Source organism: Schistocerca americana, chromosome 6 (genome assembly GCF_021461395.2).
Source record: "Schistocerca americana isolate TAMUIC-IGC-003095 chromosome 6, iqSchAmer2.1, whole genome shotgun sequence".
Taxonomy (NCBI): Eukaryota; Metazoa; Arthropoda; class Insecta; order Orthoptera; family Acrididae; genus Schistocerca; species Schistocerca americana.
The window spans coordinates 335,971,973-335,992,480 of record NC_060124.1 but is presented as its reverse complement, the minus strand read 5'-3'; the positions used below and the strand labels follow the sequence as shown (position 1 = coordinate 335,992,480).

The 20,508-nt window shown below is 39.4% G+C and overlaps 1 protein-coding gene across 1 annotated transcript; it reads left to right on the top strand.

Annotated features, from left to right (window-relative positions):
• Positions 1 to 716: 716 nt before the first annotated feature.
• LOC124619354 (odorant receptor Or2-like) lies at positions 717 to 19,638 on the top strand. Its single transcript, XM_047145676.1, has 4 exons — positions 717 to 812; positions 3,243 to 3,347; positions 4,883 to 5,044; positions 19,509 to 19,638. Exons 1-4 carry the CDS (start codon positions 747 to 749, stop codon positions 19,563 to 19,565), a joined length of 390 nt encoding a protein of 129 aa, XP_047001632.1. The 5' UTR covers positions 717 to 746; the 3' UTR covers positions 19,566 to 19,638.
• The last annotated feature ends 870 nt before the right edge of the window (positions 19,639 to 20,508 follow it).

The following is a 20,508-nucleotide window of genomic DNA, read 5'->3' as shown; positions in this document are numbered from 1 at the left end:
TTTATTTAAAAAGTACTCACGAAAGCTAAATGATTTGTTCCGCATCGTATCAAGAGAAAGCAATTAACTATCTAGCACACACACACGCACACACACACACACACACACACACACACACACACACACACACACACACACTGTTTTACAGAACTTATGTACTACTGCAACACTTGCTGATGCCGTAGTAGGTGTTTGACTTTCCCCTGGTTATCAATATCTGGCCCTTTGTTTGAGATACTTATTACTAGATGCCTGTCGCCGTATATCGCATTCATCTGCAAGCAGCGATTTTCATACACTGGAGACACGCTACGACGCAGGAAAAAAATTTTGAACTTTCATCGGCCTGACGTTCTATGTGAGGTCCATCAGTTTAATAGTCTTGTTACAAGTAGTCCCATCTGTCTTTTTAGTGTAAAAGCATAAGGCGGAGACAGGCGTCTTTATTCGCAAGGTTTTTGAACAATTTATTTATTTTCGGTGTTCTCGTGTGGTGATTTCGAGCTATGATTTTGTACTCTCAATGGAAGAAATGTATTTTATTCTGAATATCAGTTTCTTTAGAACATGTTTATTCACTGTCAATGCCTACACGACGTATGGTTTCTTAGTCATTTTCTGTTAAAGATTAAGTTTGTGTTGATGTCTTGTACAGTCTTTATTAATAAGAATATGCCTGTAGGATGAATCGTTGTTCTTCACATGTTGGCAGGAACTTTGAGCTGCTGGAGCAGTGTTTAGGCGGGATGTTACTGGGACAATGCCTCTCCGTCGGGGTGTGCTTCTGCTTTCAGCTTTTTCAGACTGCCAAGGTAAATTATGAACCTAACAGTTCAGTTGATAGAGAATTCCATCGTCTGGAGTCATCCATTTTCCGTTAACGCCTTTTATGTAATTTGACAATATCGTTATCGAGGGATCAGCGAGCCTAAGCTTCCTTTTCGCAACCGAGAACTGCTGTCCTTTATCAAATGTTGTATTCACCTGGTCGAATGGGGCCGAAGAAACAGAGTTTCTTCTTGGATTGAATCGGGGCTGTATGCAGGTGTATTTGCATCACATACTGTGACTTCACATGCCATCATCTTTGGCGAACTAGATCCTCATATGATATTTGTAGACTTTGTGGCTGCTTTTGTATACAATGATACTTAACCGCTCATAACAACCCAACCACTTGGATAAAGAGAAATGTTGTGACATATCCAGAGTATCAATGTTGAGAGTATAGAAGCGTCCCTGCAATTACTGAATAAGCATTGTCGGGAAGGAGTTTCAAATTTAAATACACTATCTTCCACATTTTTACAAGGTTAGCGGGCATATTATATAGAAACTACTAGATTTTTAAGGAAATTAAGAGTTTGAATGTAGAGTGATACAGAAAAAATGGATCGAAAGTACCATGTGAGCGTATTCTTTCGCTCTCCTGTACTATGATTTCTTGAGATCCGTATTGAATTCGTGCTGACCTATTCTGTCTTTAACCCTATCTTGTGTATCTAGCCCAGTCTTGGTGTTATCACTGCTACATCTGCATACCAAATATGGGAAGAAAATTCGTGGATGTCTTTGTCAGCAAATTGCGTATAATTTGCTATGTATATTTTTGTAGCCTAATTGTTTGTGTGCTGTATTTTGAATTATATTTTTGTAGGTTAATTATTTGTTTGTTGCATTTCTGAAAACGTAATTGGGCGGTTGATGGCATTTTCAAATATGGCTGTGTGAAATGGTCAGAAAAAAGACTCAGGATAGGTAGAACAAGGCACGAAAGGATCCTACACCCTCCATGTACCTATTCTGCCTCCTTGGAAAAGGGAATGGTAGGCGGGAAACAGAGAAAAACTGATTTATTTATATAACCAGAGTCCGTCTAAGTCCATTTGAACGAAATATTTGATTCGCCATTGTACATTTTGGACCAAAATTACATCACCCAAGGTTCAGTTGACTATCAAAAGCCTTACATTATGATGTCAAAATCATTGAAAAATTGTTTGTAGGAGGTTGTAGCACATTGGTGATTGTAATTTGAGAAATTTGCAGGAGAATATTTGCAAATTTAATTAAAACTTAAAATAAACGTGAGAACTTTTCTACTTTATTTTGTACCGTAATGATGTAAGTACCATATGTTGTTTCCGCTTGTAATTTGAGAAATTTGCAAATTTAATTAAAACTTAAAATAAACGTGAGAACTTTTCTACTTTATTTTGTACCGTAATGATGTAAGTACCATATGTTGTTTCCGCTAGTAGGCTATATGAACATACATAGTTTTCAGAGATGACACTGCTAGTGTCAAGGAAACGGGCGAGGTGGTAGATATACATCTTTAACTGCGTATGTGATATTCCTCTTCCTCTTTTTACTTGGGGAAACCTGTACAACTGAACATAAGCTAACCTGCTTTACTGCTTCCTGCTGCTACCACTGAGCCCGAATTTCGCTTTTCTGCATAGACCAGTGTAAATGACATCTGCTGGGGTTTGGGATTTTTTCGTGGTTTCATACATTGCGAATCTCTTCTTTATATATTTACTCCGAGATATGTAGGCTTTTCGCAAGGTTACTCCTGCTTACTGCACAAACACTTTTAGTACGAGCTGTGACTTGTGCCAGACATAAATTGTTGTTTCCCGGCAAAATTTTATATGTCTAAAAGAAATTCACTAATTTTTTTCTCAGAGTGTCCATCATTTCCAATACACCAACTCCAACAGATGCTGTACAGTTTTTTCCTAAATATATATTTTTAATCTCACATACTTATATTTTAAGTAATCACCGTAAAATAACACTGACGTAAAACAGTGACCGGAAACACAACTCTGTTACATCTAAACTCGTTGAGCTCAACTATTCATGATTCAATTAATTAAGATAGCACAACCTGCGCTGTAACAGTAAACGATTTTTCATTAATAACAACTCATTAGAAGAGTATTTGTTGACGTTTGCTCTTTACAAGAATAAAAGTGACGAAGCTTTAGGTCTCATTTTCATCTCATGGTACGACATTAATATCTGACATTGTTGTTGATTCCGTACTCAAGAGACGGACATTGGGATATTGCTGCAGAGATCCTACACTAAAAAATGTTCCGAGCTGTACCAAAGTAACAAGTAAGTACGTGTCATACGGTTGACTGATTAATGCCTGTGGAGAGTGGGGTTGTGTTTGTGTTGTTGTAGATGGAGAGAATCGAGCGGTTATTGATGAGCTTTCTTTCTTTCAGAGGTCTAATGGTGTGCAAGAAGTCGGTAAGAGCAGCAGCTACCTGGTCTTCGAACTCTCAGTACTCTTCGTATACTGCTGGTACGGGGACGATCTCATTTCGGAGGTATGTACAAGTTATGATCAATGATAAAGACGGAAGCGGATTAATGAAGCAGAAATACTTTCTGTTTAGTATTACACATTACTTTTGTTTTTGATCATAATCTGGCATAATTCCTTCAGCCACTTTTTGATGATTGGGCCAGATGTGTGACGATATAGACTAGTACTTGTCTAGCGAAAAGGGATAAATTGATTCCTTTTATCGTCATATGATCCATTTTCGAGGAACGCCACCAAGTGGGGCAATCTGCTTAATGTTTCTACTGACAAACACATTTCTGTTAAGCACCTTCTCAACAGGAATCAAAGAAAACGATGGTGAGGCTTATTAGCTGCCAGGAACTCCTACATTACACTGGTAACTGGGGATCCTGAAAAATAATTTCAGTGCTGTTCAAAAAAAAAAAAAAAAAAAAAAAAAAAAAAAACCATAGCTGTTTACCGGTGTCATCTAAGTCGCGAAATAGGCTAGTGAGCCCAAAACATGCAGTTTGCTGCAACTTTGTCTCGTGAGAATCTGTTGCCGACTTTCGAAGTCCATATTTTCCAATCCTAATTGACACATTTAAGACTATTAGCATTGCTTGTCTGTGAAATTATGATTCCCAATTTGGAAAATTGATCCGAAATTGGATTTTTATTTTCTGGGGCGATACATCAATTGTTTGACAACTATCGATAATGATTCCTTTACCTGTACACAGGTTGAAGAATTATATAACATCATAGGAATTAACATATACAATGCCAAAAAATACTTAGTACACCTTTTTACGGAATATGAATTGACACAAGATTTATTGACACAGTAGTGCATTTGGAACGTATGAAATGATTACATTTACAGCTCAACAGTACAAGGTACGAGAAGTAATTTAGGAAAGTGTAGACTGTCTGTAAAGCAAACTGCACGCAGGCATCAGCCTAAAGTACTGCACCAAAATTGAAACACTAATGAAGTAACAAACAGAACAGATTTCGAACGAATAAACAGACCCAATGGTAGGATTCATCGATGACTGTAGTCTATCCTAAAGCATTACACAGACATTAAGGAACTTCAATGGAAATCTCTGATAAATGAAAGGCGACTTTGTTCTTCTGATATCCTGTTGAGTAAACCTAGTAAACATGTGTTCCAGGATGACGACGTGGCAACTTTATAAACATTATAGTATGTTGGGTAATAGAAAGTTATAATTTACGGTTCATACCAAGGGACACATTCCATCTTCGCTTCCTTTGTGAATGTAATAGGACGGAATGCTTATTTTGTTGAGAAGTTGTTTCAGGATTCCACCATGCTAAAACAAGTGCTGTTCTGAAACGGAGCAATATGTTATCTTTTGGTACACGGTAACATTAAACTGTCGTCAGTGAACTTTTCATCGTTCATCTACAATTTCACCTGTCGTTTAATACAGAAGCAGCATTTTGTTTAAAACAGTAATTTCATAGTAGCAGACAAAAAAGTTATAGTGTCGGAAAAAAGGTGTTATCTGTTGATCTACTGGTGTTACTTTTCATTTCTTTCAGAGCGAAAAAGTGGCATTCTCGGCTTACGACGCGGTGACTTCACTGCAGGAATGCCCGACGTCAACCAAACGGTCGCTGTTGCTTCTGATGCTCAGAGCTCAACGGGCGCTACGAATCACTGCTGGTGGCTTCTTCTCTCTCTCCAGAGAGTCCTTCATATCAGTAAGTATTTCCTCAGGGGCAGCCATTAGATCTTACATGAATAAAGATGATATCTGTTCTTTCGGACATGTCCGAAAGGACAGAAATCATCTTCATACAGATAAGGCTTAACGGCCAATCATCTTCTTCAGTGCGGAGGCACTCACATTGGTAAAACTCTTACGGGAATCGGTAGATTGACTACCGCGAGTAAAGAGCGCAGTGGGCAGGGCACTACAATTGTAGTGTGTAGACAGTAAGTTGGAAGTGTGGGTCTCACGGGGAGCGTGGCAGAGATAAGTCCCTGCAGTCGCAATGTCCTCAGTGTCCTCGATGGCTCAGTCGGACAGAGCGTCTGCAATGTAAACAGGAGATACCAGGTTCGAGTCCCGGTCGGGGAACACATTTTCAACTGCTCGCGTTGATGTATATCAACGCATATAAGCCTCTAATCGTCTGGATTTCATTGTAATTTCATAAGGTCTTATAGTCGTCATTGAAGGTATTAGCTGAATGGCCAGAAGTGAGCAACGGTCCAACTGTGCACTGATGTTGCAAATGCACGGTTGGCTGGTTCCTCCGCTGACACCTATTCCGTCAATAATAAACATGATACAGGGAGAAAAGACTTCATGATGGCAATACGTCTTGGGTCCATCCTTCGCTGCTATTGCAGCTATCAAACTTCTGATGTGCTAGGATTCCCTTAGTTTATCCCCTTCACTTTGTCTTGTTTATGTTAAATTGTTGAGGTACCACCACCACGAAAAGCAAAATTATCCCGTAACTGTTTAATGCAGATTTCTTGAAATAAAACTGTCTAGTGATGAACTCTAAATCGATGGATTGAATGGAATTATAATTTAACTAGTAACCGTAGCTTATAATCCTATAAAACATGAGCTTCATATTTCGTCGCACAGATGATGAGAGAAGATGGCTCTGAACGTTCCAATCTATTTCTTGCCTTAGCGTTTCTAATTTATTCATTTTGTACACAAGACATGAAATCAGTGTTCAGAATATTAAGAGACAGGTTAATATATCTGTAGCATCTTGTTGAAGTACACACTTCTTTTGAAACAACTGTTGAGTGTTCATATGAGATTTGAAGCTGTTTTCTGCACTGAAATGCACACCCAGACCCTCAACATGGCCAGTTAATAACGCATCCTCACTATCTTTTGGAGGCCCAAAAACTCGGCTGGAGTCGGATTGTCTTTTATTAGTCGGTATTTGACGCGTCACCTAGCACGACTGCGTGATCTGAGAAAGCCGCCGTCTTTCAAGCACTGGATGTAGTGAGATGACAAGTATTGCCTTTAGACTTCGGTGTTCCATAGCCTAAAAATTGTGGACTATGGGTAACTTTCGAAAAGCTACCCTGAGCTGTGCGCACAGTTGAATGATCTGTTTCTTTTAAGAAGAAACTGAAACACTACCCTTTGTCACCCTCATAACGGTCCCCAAAAAATTACGCGTGAGGCCAGTTTTCCCAGTTTTTATACTGTAGGCACTATAGCACATGTTCCTGCATTCTCGCAGTTATGCTTAATGCTTTCTTCATTTCCCAACCAGGCACGTCACTTTCTTTTTTTCTTTCTTCTTAATATTTTGTTTTATCCTCTTTCTCTCCCTTCCATCGATTCTCTCACGTCCATTACTGCTGGCCATCTTATTTTAAAACTACCTCCCTGTATCTTGTCTCTGTTGGTTCAGTCAGGTACGACTATAATAAAGTGTACTTAAATTTCATTTCTCTGCACTACAGCTACTAGGAAATGTTTTATAATGCTGCATTCTTGACGTAACTTACCCTTATCATCATTAATATAAATCAAAATATGTATAGTGCCTGGATAAATGTGAGGAAGAGCCTGATGGCCCTAATCTTGCGCGGTTAAGTATATCAGCAAATTAGTCGAATAAATAAATATTTACTGTGCATCACCTTTACTCGTTGAGAGTGGTCAGCACCTACCTCATGTAAGGTTACCGCTGAAAATTGAGATGGCTAAATGTCCTATGGCAGGGACACGTGCATTAGTCTCAGCCATTAAGGAAATTTCAGGGAAAATGCATCCGAAGAATCCATTACTGTTCTTTAACAACCATACAAGAAATACGTAGAAAGGGCAGAGAAAATGCATAAATGTTCCAGGCTATACTGGAGGTACAGTTGCTGTCAGTACAAACAGTGGGGAGACGAGGCGCGAGAAGTTAGACTCCTACATCGGAGACATTTTCGAGAAACCATGGGGTTTTATTGGCTAGGATATCTGATGTCCATCTCCTCCAATGATGGTGAGGTCGGTTGGCCACTCCCACGAGACAGACTTGCTGAAGTATCGCTGAAGTACGTAAAGTGTGGTCGTCTCTGTTCCTGTGTCGTCGCGAGCGAGGCTCCTCTGCCTTCTCTGGTGTAAATAACAGTAGCAGTTGTCGCCTTCACGTAGTTGGCTGGGGTTGGGGTGAGCTTTGCTGCTTCTGAATTGCTGGAGCTGGGGTGCCCCTAGGCTCAACGGCCCTCCTTCGGTATAATCATGCATAGGATACATGCTGAGCTAAGAATCTGCACGAGGTTGAATTAGCAACAACGTGGTTAATACAGGCCTGATAGGAATGTTACGATATACCTAAAGGTGAGCATCAGAGGTGCCCCAGGTAGGGCAACTGCAGTCTACAGTGGTGCTGGCGGGATGAAAAACACAGTCAGTTCTAAGGAGGAAATTGTACCCTGTGGCTGCATATACCCAGCGTCAACTACTGCTTCTTATTTCGCCCCTTAGTTTCTCCTGCGTTAACACACGGAGTTCCTGTAGGTCACATTTCCCACTTGGGGAGAAAGAAGTATATATATTTTTGGTTGTTTCATAAAACATTGTTTTATAATAATGTTCATTATCAAAGTTTTTGTGGTGAAAGGGTGCAACTCGTCATTCATTGTTACAAGAGTGACAAAACTGGCATTCTGTACTTGCCAGCCGGCCGAAGTGGCCGTGCGGTTCTAGGCGCTGCAGTCTGGAACCGCGAGACCCCTACGGTCGCAGGTTCGAATCCTGTCTCGGTCATGGATGTGTGTGATGTTCTTAGGTTAGTTAGGTTTAACTAGTTCTAAGTTCTAGGGGACTAATGACCAGAGAAGTTGAGTCCCATAGTGCTCAGAGCCATTTGAACCATTTTTTTTTTGTAGTTGCCAAAAATACATTTACTACTTATACTTTAGGTAAAAGCCTTTTATTGTTCGTTACACCTATTTTTCTTTGTCTCGTATTCCTCTTCCTCTTTACTTTCATCGATTTCAAGATCACTTTATTAAATGACAATCTTAATGTGTCTGAGTATGTGTAGAGACTATAATAACAATTAATTAAGCACTCAATTTAAATAGGTACGTATTAATCAAAAATAGACGCACACAAACTCCTGATGCATATATATGTGGAGTCCAGATTACTGTATTTTCTCCTTCTATCTCTTATTGTTAAAGGGAGTCCTTCATTATAGGTTTACTTCAAATTTTATTATATTTTTTCTTCTCTCTCTTTTAGTGGCTGACTTTAGTTCCACACCACTTTCTCCTCTACAAGCACGTACAGCATCACTCGTATCTGATTATTTGATTTTGAGGGGGATGGGGTGCCTCCCTCTCATGTGATTTTGTACATGAGATCACCTATACTGAATACATGTCCTCTCGTAGTTTCTGCATTTTTCACTATAGTGGTCTCAATCCAAACACTGGTGTCCAAAATTAAAGCAACGAACCGCCATTTTACCGTCTTGTGTCTAATTAACCGTATATTCATACAAACTGTCAACGGATTTCCGTACAATCGTGAGCTCTCCGATCAGCGGGTAACCACATAATGACGACGTCTGGGCATCTATCAAATGGGATAGTTTTTGCCGGGTAGTTTCACATGCACAATCGCAGTGTATTCAGTCATCCAACGCGCAGTATGGAACAAAGAAGACACAGACCAGACTCTATGAGGTGGAGGGCGATAATAAGAATGGAAGCAGGACAACCGCAATCTGATGAGGCCTCATGGCTTAACGTGAATCGTTCTATTGTTTCTCGCATGTGGCAACAATTTATAGAGACGGAAGCAATACCCCAGAGACCATGGCATGACCGACCATGTGTGATATCGGAGAGAGAAGACCGTTATTCGGATGTAAGGGCAAAACAGCACCGCCTTAGTACTGCACGGCATCAGGAATCTGATCTCGCAGCATCCACTGGACTTGCTGCATTGTGACAATCGGTGTACAGAAGGCTTCGGCAGAGTGACCTGCTGGGTGTGTATTTCTGATGTCTTCGCAGAAGGAACATACCACCTGGGTGGTCGAACAGTGAGCCGACGCTTATTTCTCTTATGAATCCCAGTTTCGTCTCAACAGTGATTCTCGACGCATTTGGATCTGGAGGGAACGTGGAATATGATTTCGGAACCTAAACTTTATGGAAAGAGACCTGTATCGTGGAGAATCCCTTATGTTGTTGGCAAGGACGATGTTGACCACATGAACTGTTCCTCATGGAACTGTATGGGAGAATCTGCAAGGTTTAACTACTATCAGGTATCGTGACAAGGTCTTGGGACCTCATGTGCGAGATGGTGCGGGCCCAGACTTCGTATGATAAGGTTCAACCTCAGAGCGAGAGCGATTGATGTTTTCACGGAAACGGAAGATATTACACGCATGGCGTCGCCTGATTGCTCTCCCGCTTTGAATCCCATAGAGCACGTCTGGGGCGCACTTGGGAGACAGGTTGGATCATGTCAGCATTCACCAAGCACTCTCCAAGACCTGCGAGCAACTCTCCAGCAAGAAAGGGCGTTGTTGTCTCAACATGAGACTGGCGATATCATCCACAGTAGGACTCACCACTGTCAGGGCTGAATTCCTGCCACAGGTAGCCACACTCCACACTGAGCACGCTAACCAGTTGTAGGAATGTGTATGCAAATCTGTTAAGAACATTTTTGTCTGCCGTGAAGCATATTGCAGATGTATTCTTTACACTGTTTCTACTTTACTATCACCTGTTTATACCCTTTTATGGCAGAGCAAACACAACATTGCAGAATTTACGTTACTTTTATTTTTTACACCAGTGTGTTTATGTCACAATAGTTGTCTGCCATGTGCTTCAAAAGAAATCTAAAACAGCCTAAATAGCACAATATTTACATAAACAGAACACAGAAAATGCAAGAAATAAAACTCCAATACAGACAGCAAAAGAATAGGGTAAGAAAGGAAAGTCTGTAGTGCTATTCCCTCATCAATTTCACTAAGTATATGTCGTGTTACCTTGACATCATCTCTATTGCAATAGGCTCTATTGGAAAAGGCACTTTAAGCTTGCAAATATATGCTCCTTCTTGTGTATGTCCACATTTAAGTCAGGCATATCTTCACTCGTTTGTTTCAACTTAGTTATTTCTTCTGATTGAATGAAAATCTGGGTTACATAGCTGTTGATTCTTTTTTTAAACTTCAGTTAACCTGTACCTTGGATTAATACGCCTCCCCGTTTGCTATCATTGCCTAAAACGCTAAGACCTTTACCAATATGTGCTACAAGTAGCCATTCGTTATTACTTCTCAGAGTTTTATCGCTACACCATTTTAAGTTTAATATGCATTTCTTTATCAGCTGAAAATGCTGCCATGAATTGCTCTCATCCGGTACATTACTCCCCTTGCCACTGCATACTATTTCGTTCTCCACCTTTGCTCCTATCCCGCTATAGTGATACGAGTAAACATATAATTTTACCAGTAGCATGTCGAGAATACTGCCATTATCTAAACTGCGCCTTCCACAAGACACTCTTTGCTACTGCACTGTTCGAGGGTGTCATTGCCTTATACGCCCAGCTGTTGTGCGATGAAAGGCAGCCATGTCGTTTAACAAAGACCTTATTCCGCCACCATTTTCCGACATGCTCCATGATAACCACATCTGGTTGACTGACTCTCTGTAATTCTTCTACGTAAAAGGTACCCGCTGTTTCACTGCCACCACGCTAAAACAATTCATGCTAATGGACTATCTGATTGTGATCCAAAATTAATTGAAATTTGGCAACCCAGAGGCAGGTTTCTACCAAGCAGTGAGGCTTATTATTGCAATATTATGTTCTTTTCATGCCGCGTCCAGTACACTGCTACCCTTATTGCTACGTTCTGTGTCTTAAGATTAAACTAAAATGTGTGATGTGGGACGACATATATGTAAGAGGACATGCTAATATCTAACTAAATTCGTTCCTTAGTAAATTCGTTTTATTATTTCAGAGTTGCTTTCCTAAACAGTTATCTAAATGATCCAGTAAAAAGACAAGTCAGTCACGGATAACTAATTGAATTAAAATCTCATGTAGGAGGAACACAGAAATTTATGTAAGGGCCATAGTATGTGAAGTCCGGTCATTACTTGCAAACTATAACATATACTGTAGTATTTTAAGTAAAGCCATTATATAGTCCAGAGGTATGCATGGACTAACTGAAATAAATAATGGAGATAATAAGATTAAAACCGTATGACACATTGTCAAATGGGAAATAGGGCAGGAGACTGTACAAGTTTCCACAACAATTAAACTTTATGACCATGTTGTGATTGATAGTTCACAAGTTGAAAATGCTTTTAACAACACTTTCCAAATGAAGCAGCATGCACAGGAATAGATGGTTCAGTTGAAGAAGCAAGAAAATATATTATGACCTTATTCCACAAAAACTTGAAGCAAATAGAAGTAGCATCAACATCCTTCACAGAATGCGCTTACAGAAAGTGTAAGAAACAAAAGCTCTTGTTGGGGTTGATGCAACTGCAGACAGAATTTTGAAAAGTATTCCAAGTTAACAACCAATTTCCTTAGTTGTATAATCAATGCTTTACTGGCACAGGGAATTTTTCCACACAAGTTAAAATGTGCAATACTTAAACCACTTCATAAGGAAGGTGACAATACAGACTTAAACAATTATCGTCCCATTGCATGACTGACATTTTTTCCCAAATTGTTTGAAAAGGTAATGTACTCGACAGTAGTCACACACTTACGTGGAAATAAAGTACTTAGCAAATCACAGAAAGAATCCCTGAAATGTTTCTCAACTGAGAGTGCTATTAATCCATTCACTCTTCGAATAGTGCTAGTCTTAAATAATAATCTATCTCCACCTGTTAAGCCTTATGATCTGTCTAAGGCCTTCAATTGTATATATTATGACACTCTCTTAGAGAAAGTCAAGTTTCGTCATATTGATGGCTTTTTAAATAGTTGGTTCGAATCATACTTGAGAAAGAGAATGAAAAAGTTTGTCTTGAATGATTTAGACAATATTTTAAAAGAAGAACATTTTAATGGCTGGGGTGAAATCATAAAGGGAGTCCCACAGCGTTCAATTTTGGGGTCCACTGTTACTTCTTATATACATTTTGCAGATGATATTAGTGTTATAATAAATCCCATTAGAGAGCAAGCAAGAGAAGACTTTGTAAATGATATTTTTCTGATAATTATTGTGTGGTTCTCTGAAAATAGATTCTCCCTAAATTTTGAAAAGATACACTACATTCAAAGGTATACAAAAAATAGAATAATATGAACAATTGATCTAGCATGTGAGCAGGTATCAGTTAGTAGGTGGGACTACTTCAACGTCTCAGGTGTACATAGTGATGAAAATTTCAAGTGGAACAAGTACATTACTGAGCTTCTCAAAGAATGAAGTTCTGCTACTCTTGCTCTTCGTATAAACGTTTCAACGTGCTGAAACTTTTTGCATTTTTCTACTTAATAATATCTTACAGAATAACTTTCTTGGGTACCTCACAACTTAGAAACAAAGTACTGAGTGCATAAAAGCGAACACTAAGTATAATATGTGGTGTTCACCCATGGAGGTCATGTAGGTAACTCCTCAAGGAGCCATGCAATCTAACTACACTGTTTTAAATATTGCTAATAAAGCAAGTTTTAAATCTAATTTAAAATTATTTCTCCTGGACAGTTTCTTGTATTCCACTGGCGAATTTCTGCTTAACAATTGAGGCAGTAAAAGGAAAGAGTGTTCATCAATGTTAACATTAATCATGTATACAACCTTTAAACAGCTTCGTTTCACATCATTTCGATGTAAGAGTCTCTCGAATGATCTATGGAATATGTAACTAAGTAACTAACCTTCATCCTACATGATGTAAATTGTAGAGTTTCTTCATTGTACTTTGAATCTCAGGTCATAATCTGACTACAGGCTGATTGCTTCCGAGAGTTAAAAAAGGTCTATTGGCCTATCACAGATGCAGTAAACATCCCAACAGCAGAACGACCCCATACCCAGCACAAGTTTTCGCCATTACTTTATTGTGACTGAGTTGCCAGTGCGTCACGCTTAGGCGTTGCAAGTAGTCATCACCATCTCCTGTAGAATTAAGGGTGAAAATTAAGTTTGCTAAGTGACCTATGGTCGTGACACTTCTATGGACTCGTCCATTGAAAGAAATTTCAGTACTAAGCCAACACAGAATTTACAGGATATGTACAGTGGTCTGATAAGCTTTAGGATCAGAGGAAATTTTGCATATGTCATCACCAAGTTACATAGCTCGATGAAACTTGGACAAATCGTCGAAACATCTGCTACAAAAGGTAACTGAAACAAATACGCAGTGAGACGAACAGAAATGACACTTTTTCTCAAAAACAGTAATTGCACTGAAATTACCACCTTTCATGATGGCCCCCTGGACAGCAAAAATTATGGGAGATGGTTTTTAATGGGTTGTGTGATCAAGACGGAAAGCAAAACATGTTGTGCGACAAACTCCTATGCTGAACAGGAGGTTCGAAAGTGTTCTTATGGTAGGGCGTCCCATCTCTTCACTAGCGTTGTTTACAACTGCAGTGTGATAGTTGGTGTAAGTGGACGTTCTGAAATACGTCTCCCCAAAACATCAAATTTGAGCCCGATGGGATTTATCTAGGGGCTATCGGCAGGTCAGTCTATTCGCCGAATATCTCGCTTCAAGATCTCCTCAACCGGCGCTGTTCAATGAGGTCAGATATTTTCATCCATCAAAGAGAATTCAGAGTCATATACAGCCCTAAGAAACAGACGTGAGGAAGGAGCATTCTGTCACAATAACATTGGCCAACGTGTGTACTGTGTTCTAGCATTTGATCAGTAAAGCCATGGAACGTGATATATCCCCACGCAATATTACCTGGATCACCAAACTGACCATGTTCAACAATGCTCCTGTGTGCATCAACTCTCGCCGTATGAGGGCTCCCACCACTGTCAAACTCTTAGGTATTATAGTATAACCAGGAGCTGGCACTGTATGTGCAGCTACTAGGTCTAAAATAGTATTCCAACACCAGGAAGGGACACATGCACACGTGTAGATTAGGCATCAGCAAGCCTGAACACGCTGATAAAACATTCTCAGGCGACAACGTTTCTAGAACTTCGAGATTTATTGAAATATGAAATTTCTGTACAGAAAAGAGATAACTTTTTTTTAAGTATCATTTTGTGTGGGAAGAGCTCACATGCGTTTTCATATAGTCAGTGATAGTGAGAGATTGCAAAAATATTAACTTGGAGACTAAGTACTACTGCAAGCCACAAATATTCAGAATTGTTAAAATAATGAAATGTTAAATTGTATCACTACACACGCAAAGACGTCAACAATTATTGACTAAGCTGGTAGGGAATATAAAGGCAAGAGCGATTAATCTTGCTGAATCATTTGTTTCTGAACCATCATAGTCGTCACTTCAACGCTTTCATTTTCTTGCAACATATGGGCATCTCACCACAAAATTGATGTCTAACGTGCACCAACCCAGAAAGAGCAACAGGATGGTACGTTATTACCGCCTTTTGTAAATATTGTAACTTGGTACTGTATTTTATACTGGAAAATGTTGAAGACCGTATTTATTGTTCACAATGAAGTCTTCTACCAGATCTTTTAACCGTTTTAATTTTTCAGTTACATTTAATCCGAAACTTGAAGTCTAATTAATGCCTAACATTAGATGTAACTTTTTGACAAGGAATGACATTTTCAATACTTTCAGGTTCTCAATCCTACTTAGACATCAGCATCCATCCAAGAAGTATGTTGATAACGAAAGTTAAGAAAACACAACAAAATCAGCATTTTTAGTTTATTAGTGATGGCCACACATTCTCTCCCTCCCCCCTCCCTCTCTCCCCATTGGTAGCAGACGTTGTTGAAAATGTGTTGGTGTTGCTAAGGCAATACTAAAAGATATTTTAAATCTCTGCCACTACTTACACACCAGTAGTTCTTTAAAAATATGTTGTTAACAAAACTGAAAAACAATTAAATTTGTATCCTTCATCATTTTAGTAGTGGGCATGGAACTAGTAGCATAAGTTATTTAAAAGGCGTTGGTGCTGCTGGGGTTAATAGTTTCACATTTTTCACCTACTATGTCGTTTATTTTTGCTCTTTGCCATTCTCCTGTAATATATTACAAAAGCTGGGATGGAATTTGCTGATGATTAGATAGAACGGTATTTGACATAAACGGGGAGACGTGGAATGTACTGCTGATGGTGAATGCAAAGAGTTCAGTCAATATCAATACTTCTCCAATACTTTGGGGAATGATGCAAGTATAAAAAAAACGTGTGTGTGTGTGTGTGTGTGTGTGTGTGTGTGTAAGTGCACGCACGTGCAACATAATTGGTAGAAAAAGCAATTTTGAATTTTGAATTTACTGCACAGTGCCACACGTAGTTTTTAAATTTCCCACTATACACCACTTTAAAGTTTATACATTTCTCTAGTCCACTATCTTAGAAATGTCCTGAACTCAGGGTGAAGATCAAGATCAGGGTCATTCAACGATGACATGTAGTTGCGCCAGCCTCTGAATGTAGGCAACCAAAAGGTCAGAGATGTAATTTGGGGCAAAATCCTCATTGCATAAATACATTAATAGCTGGTGTGGGTCATTATTCGAAAATCCCGCTTTACATTTGCCTGTAAGGTTAGGGAGTAAAGTTATTGAATTAAATAAAAATGACATACCGATTTTTCAGATTCCTCTTGCCACATTCTCAACCCTACTGTGATAGAACACTAACGAAGATGAAAGTCTTTCGCGAGAAGAGAATGTGAAAATCCTCTCTCTACACTGATAACCAGATAGCGATAGAGAATGAACAGTATTAAGAACATTTCGATATTTGACATCTCAGTTCTGGACACTCACTATGGCACGTGCATTTTCCTTTCGATTATACATTTTTGTGCCTATATTTTGTACACATGATGCATTTTAGTGCTACGCGTGTGGCGTTTCTCATTGTTTAGATATTTCGTGATGGACCGAGTTCCTTTCCAGGGGAAGAGCACTGGTTGTATCAGGTCGTTTCAGTGACAATGATCAACTTTTCAGGAATGACAGAGAAAGCCAAAGGTATCAATTTCAGATAAGGCCCATGCTCCAGAAAGTCATGATTCTAAAACTATGAAGACAAATACGTAGTGCAGTTTCCGTTGTGGGATACCAAAACCTATGAAACGTTGTATGTAAGAAGTTAGAAACACCTCTTTTTTGTGAAGAATTGTGTAGAATTCGGAAGATTGATCAAGACAGGGGATGGATACAGGTACTTCACGTAATGATACATCACTGCATGACATCTAGTTTGGTCATGAGCGAATATGTGACACATGTCAAGATTGATGAGCTTTCACAGTCAAAAATCTTCGCTGTCTGTGACACTCTTCGAACAATACCTACCAGTTTTGATCGAAACTGTTACAAATAAGCTGTGCGCAGAGGCTTCTGGACGCCATTTTAACAGATAATCAATTTTACAAATGCCGTCAACTTGCACTTTCTCTTAGTTGAGCAGATAAATAATATTATTGCAAGATTTTGTTCACCTTCCTTTTATAAACTTCGCCAGCCAAGTATTACATTTGCATTTTAGTTTTAATCGCATGCATTCTTTGATCAACGTAGTGAATTCCACACTAGGGTGGCCAGTGTCAATTTAGTATACCAGTCCTTTTCCGTGATGCTTAAACGTGTGTCAGTAGCGCGGAGATATCCGGCAGATTCTGTTGTATACGTTCTCGAATTTCTTCTTAGAAAACTTCATTCCAGTTCACAAATTGTCGCCAAAACACGTTAATATTTATGTTTATTACTCTCACTGTCCACCCACCCACCTTTCTAGTCGGTACAAGCAAGCATAGGATGTCATAATTTGGGACCATTGTCAGCTCTTCAGCGTAGCGAGTAAATATCGTTTTGATGTTTCTGAAATTATTTGTCATTCCTACAAGTTAAATTAATTTCTCCCAGTCATTTTTAATGTGTACACCAGTCTGAATAATAAAAAAACAATGGCTGATCAGAAGAGATCAGCTGCTGTGTTGTCTGTTTTCATTCTAGTTTGATGATTAGACTCCCATCGGAAGTTACAGAAAATACTATTCCATTTTACCTAGCGAGTTTCGGAATTTGCACTCTTTTGTGTGGTGTTATTGATAATCTGAAGATAACTACTGACATAAACACAAAGGAGTCGGAGGAAAAAAGATAAGCTTACCCTCGCTCATGACTAAACCAGCAGAGACAAGTTACTCGGAGGTAATTTTAAGCTGTGAGCAATAGCAGCAATGGATATCAATATGAGAGAATGAGAAAAGGCATGGAAGAGACAGAAAAAGGAAATTGGCAAATCAAAATATTATGAAGAAAGAGGAAAAGAAAGTGGCGTAACTGATTGAGAAACGGAAAGAGCAAGAAGCATGAGTTAAAGATGATGGGAAAATTTGTTGTAGCGTTTGAGAGCCTGAAATCTGGCCGCGCACGTTAATGTTGAGAAACTCTTATTGGGAGATAGGGGAAAGTGCTTCGTCATAAAAGCTGCTGGGCACATAATTATGCACAGAATGCTGGCTAGCTTGCTCCAGAGATGGAGTATGCGCAATAAAGTAGGTGACTTCCACCACGAACCCTACGTACCAACGTTCCGAGAGCGGACCAGTCACTCTTTGTTTATTTTATTTCATTTTATTTTATTTTGTATTCCCTGCTCCAAGGAGGAGAGCTAGTAGTTTGAGATCCAGTCCATTGAAGATTGGTTGGCTTTCCATTGAAATGTCCCATCATTCTGGCATGTTGCACACAGAATGCCAGTCTGGTTATGTTTTTGCAGTGAACTTCCAGCTACGGTTTTCTCCTCATGACCAAAGGAGACCTCCCGAAAACTTCTTAGAGACCGGTTGACTTGGAATATTTTCAGTTACTTCTTGGACAATGTTATCCAGACAAAAACTGGAATTTAGTGTATGTAATACGTCCCACTTCTGTTTGGAATGTGGCTCTGACAAATAAAAATCATGGATTATGATCACCATATCACCGTATTTCTTCAAAATAGTCTCCCCCTGAATCAATACGCAGCTGAAATAGTTGTAAAAATATTCTGTAACAGTCGCTGTAGTCCTTTTTTGATTTTGCACTTAATACTGCAGTATGGTTTTTCTAGTTGTCCTTCACTGCCTCGTAATGGTGTTCTCTCACTGCCAACTTCAATTTGGGGAAAAACCAGAAGTCGGCTGGGCCCAAATACGGAGGGAGATCCAGGACTGTGAGCCATCTGTTGGCGCTAAACTTGAGCATGATATTTGCCTTCTCGGCTAGTGTGTCGTTGAGGGGCTACCAGGAACCTACCTCTCGGCATTATAGTGAAATTCGAGAAATGATTTCTTGAGAACAGTATCACTTTTGGGTGGTCGTGCCTGTCCTTTGCCGTCTTGGACCCTGCCGTGTTCTTCATCACCTAAATGTGCGTGCGGTACAATCAGCACACAGGCTTTTCTTTTTCCCATGTCCTTTGCAATGTAGTTCTCGGTATTCCTGGCAGCTCCTCGACTGTCGTGCAAAAATACGTCTACCTGGTGCAATGCTTTTGCTACATGCCGACTCAAGTATGTAGCTACTAACATGGTCTTTTCTTCTGATGGACTGATGATCATGGCCGTTAAGTTCCATAGTTCTCAGAGCCATTTTTCTTCTAATGTATATTATTTACTGATGTGATAAGCACTTGATTCTAGGGTTCTTAATTTTTACATATGGACATACAGACCGTTGCCGATAATTGTAATGTGGAAGCAGCTTTCACTGAGTGAATAGTTAATGTGAAGTTGTCTGTCCTTCTGGAGAAGACGGGTTTAGATCTGTCGAAATCGCAGTCAAGCTTATTTGAAATCCACCACTTTGTGCAACTTGCTGGCTGTCCGGTATTCCTGCTTTTACACCCAACAGTGTTTAATTGCGTAACATTTGAGGTCTACATACACTGTTAAGTAGATAAGCTTTTTGTAATTAATTTACATTACAAAATACATTGTTTCTAACACGTTCTTGTTTTCTTACAGGTTTTGAATGTGTCGTATTCATTCTTCACTGTTCTTCGTAATTTCCGTGATGAATAGAAATACCTGACTTCAGTTTGCTTCGCTAATTCCGACCTTCTTTGCCTACAATGATCAATAAAGTGGTACTGGATATTGCTTCATAATATTAGATTAAGTTAATCATTCCCTGTAGATTAACAAGCGTTCACCCAAACAAGCGCACACACACACACACACACACACACACACACACACACACACACACACACACACACAAACTCACACACACACACATCACATCACATCACATCACATCACATGGAAATAAACGAAATACTATCTCAAAAATAAACACGTAAGGCCAAAATATAATCTCTAATATTATAAGGCCCAGGTGGAAAGGATATCTAATAAATATTTGAAAATGTACAAACGGTAGCTTTCTATCCTGAAGTATGTATTTGAATCAGAGGTAGAGGAACAGTGCTTTACGACACAGGTGTAGCATTTGTCAAATGGATTACAAAAATAGCGTTGACAGCATCAAAATTACTGATCAGCCCCGGCGGCACTCGGTAGCAGTTCTAGGAAACTGTTCAACGAGGAGGCTTTCGTAGGAATGAATCTCGATAGGTTCCTTCACATAGTTCGTATGATGAAGCTCAGACGGTAGGCGATCTATCCAAGGATAAGTCATCAAGAAAGCTAAGCACAGTCTGGGATTGGCCAGAGATTACCGAAGTACTGAAATACAATCTGCGAATGGTATTTGTTGCAGTGCCTTACTAAACATCCGAATATTCTGTGGAATGTTGTAGTCTAAGAAACGCACGTGCAGAATCTATAAATGACTGAGGGCGCACCTAAACACTCCCGATATAAGTTATTACCTGTAGCACAGACTGTTTCCCGCGGGGAACAAATTTCTGTGCTGTCTTTTTGACTAACTCACACCTTCACATTATAGACTTACACTAGATTGATGCGATATTAGTCCACATTTCGGAGGAAGGAAGAATGA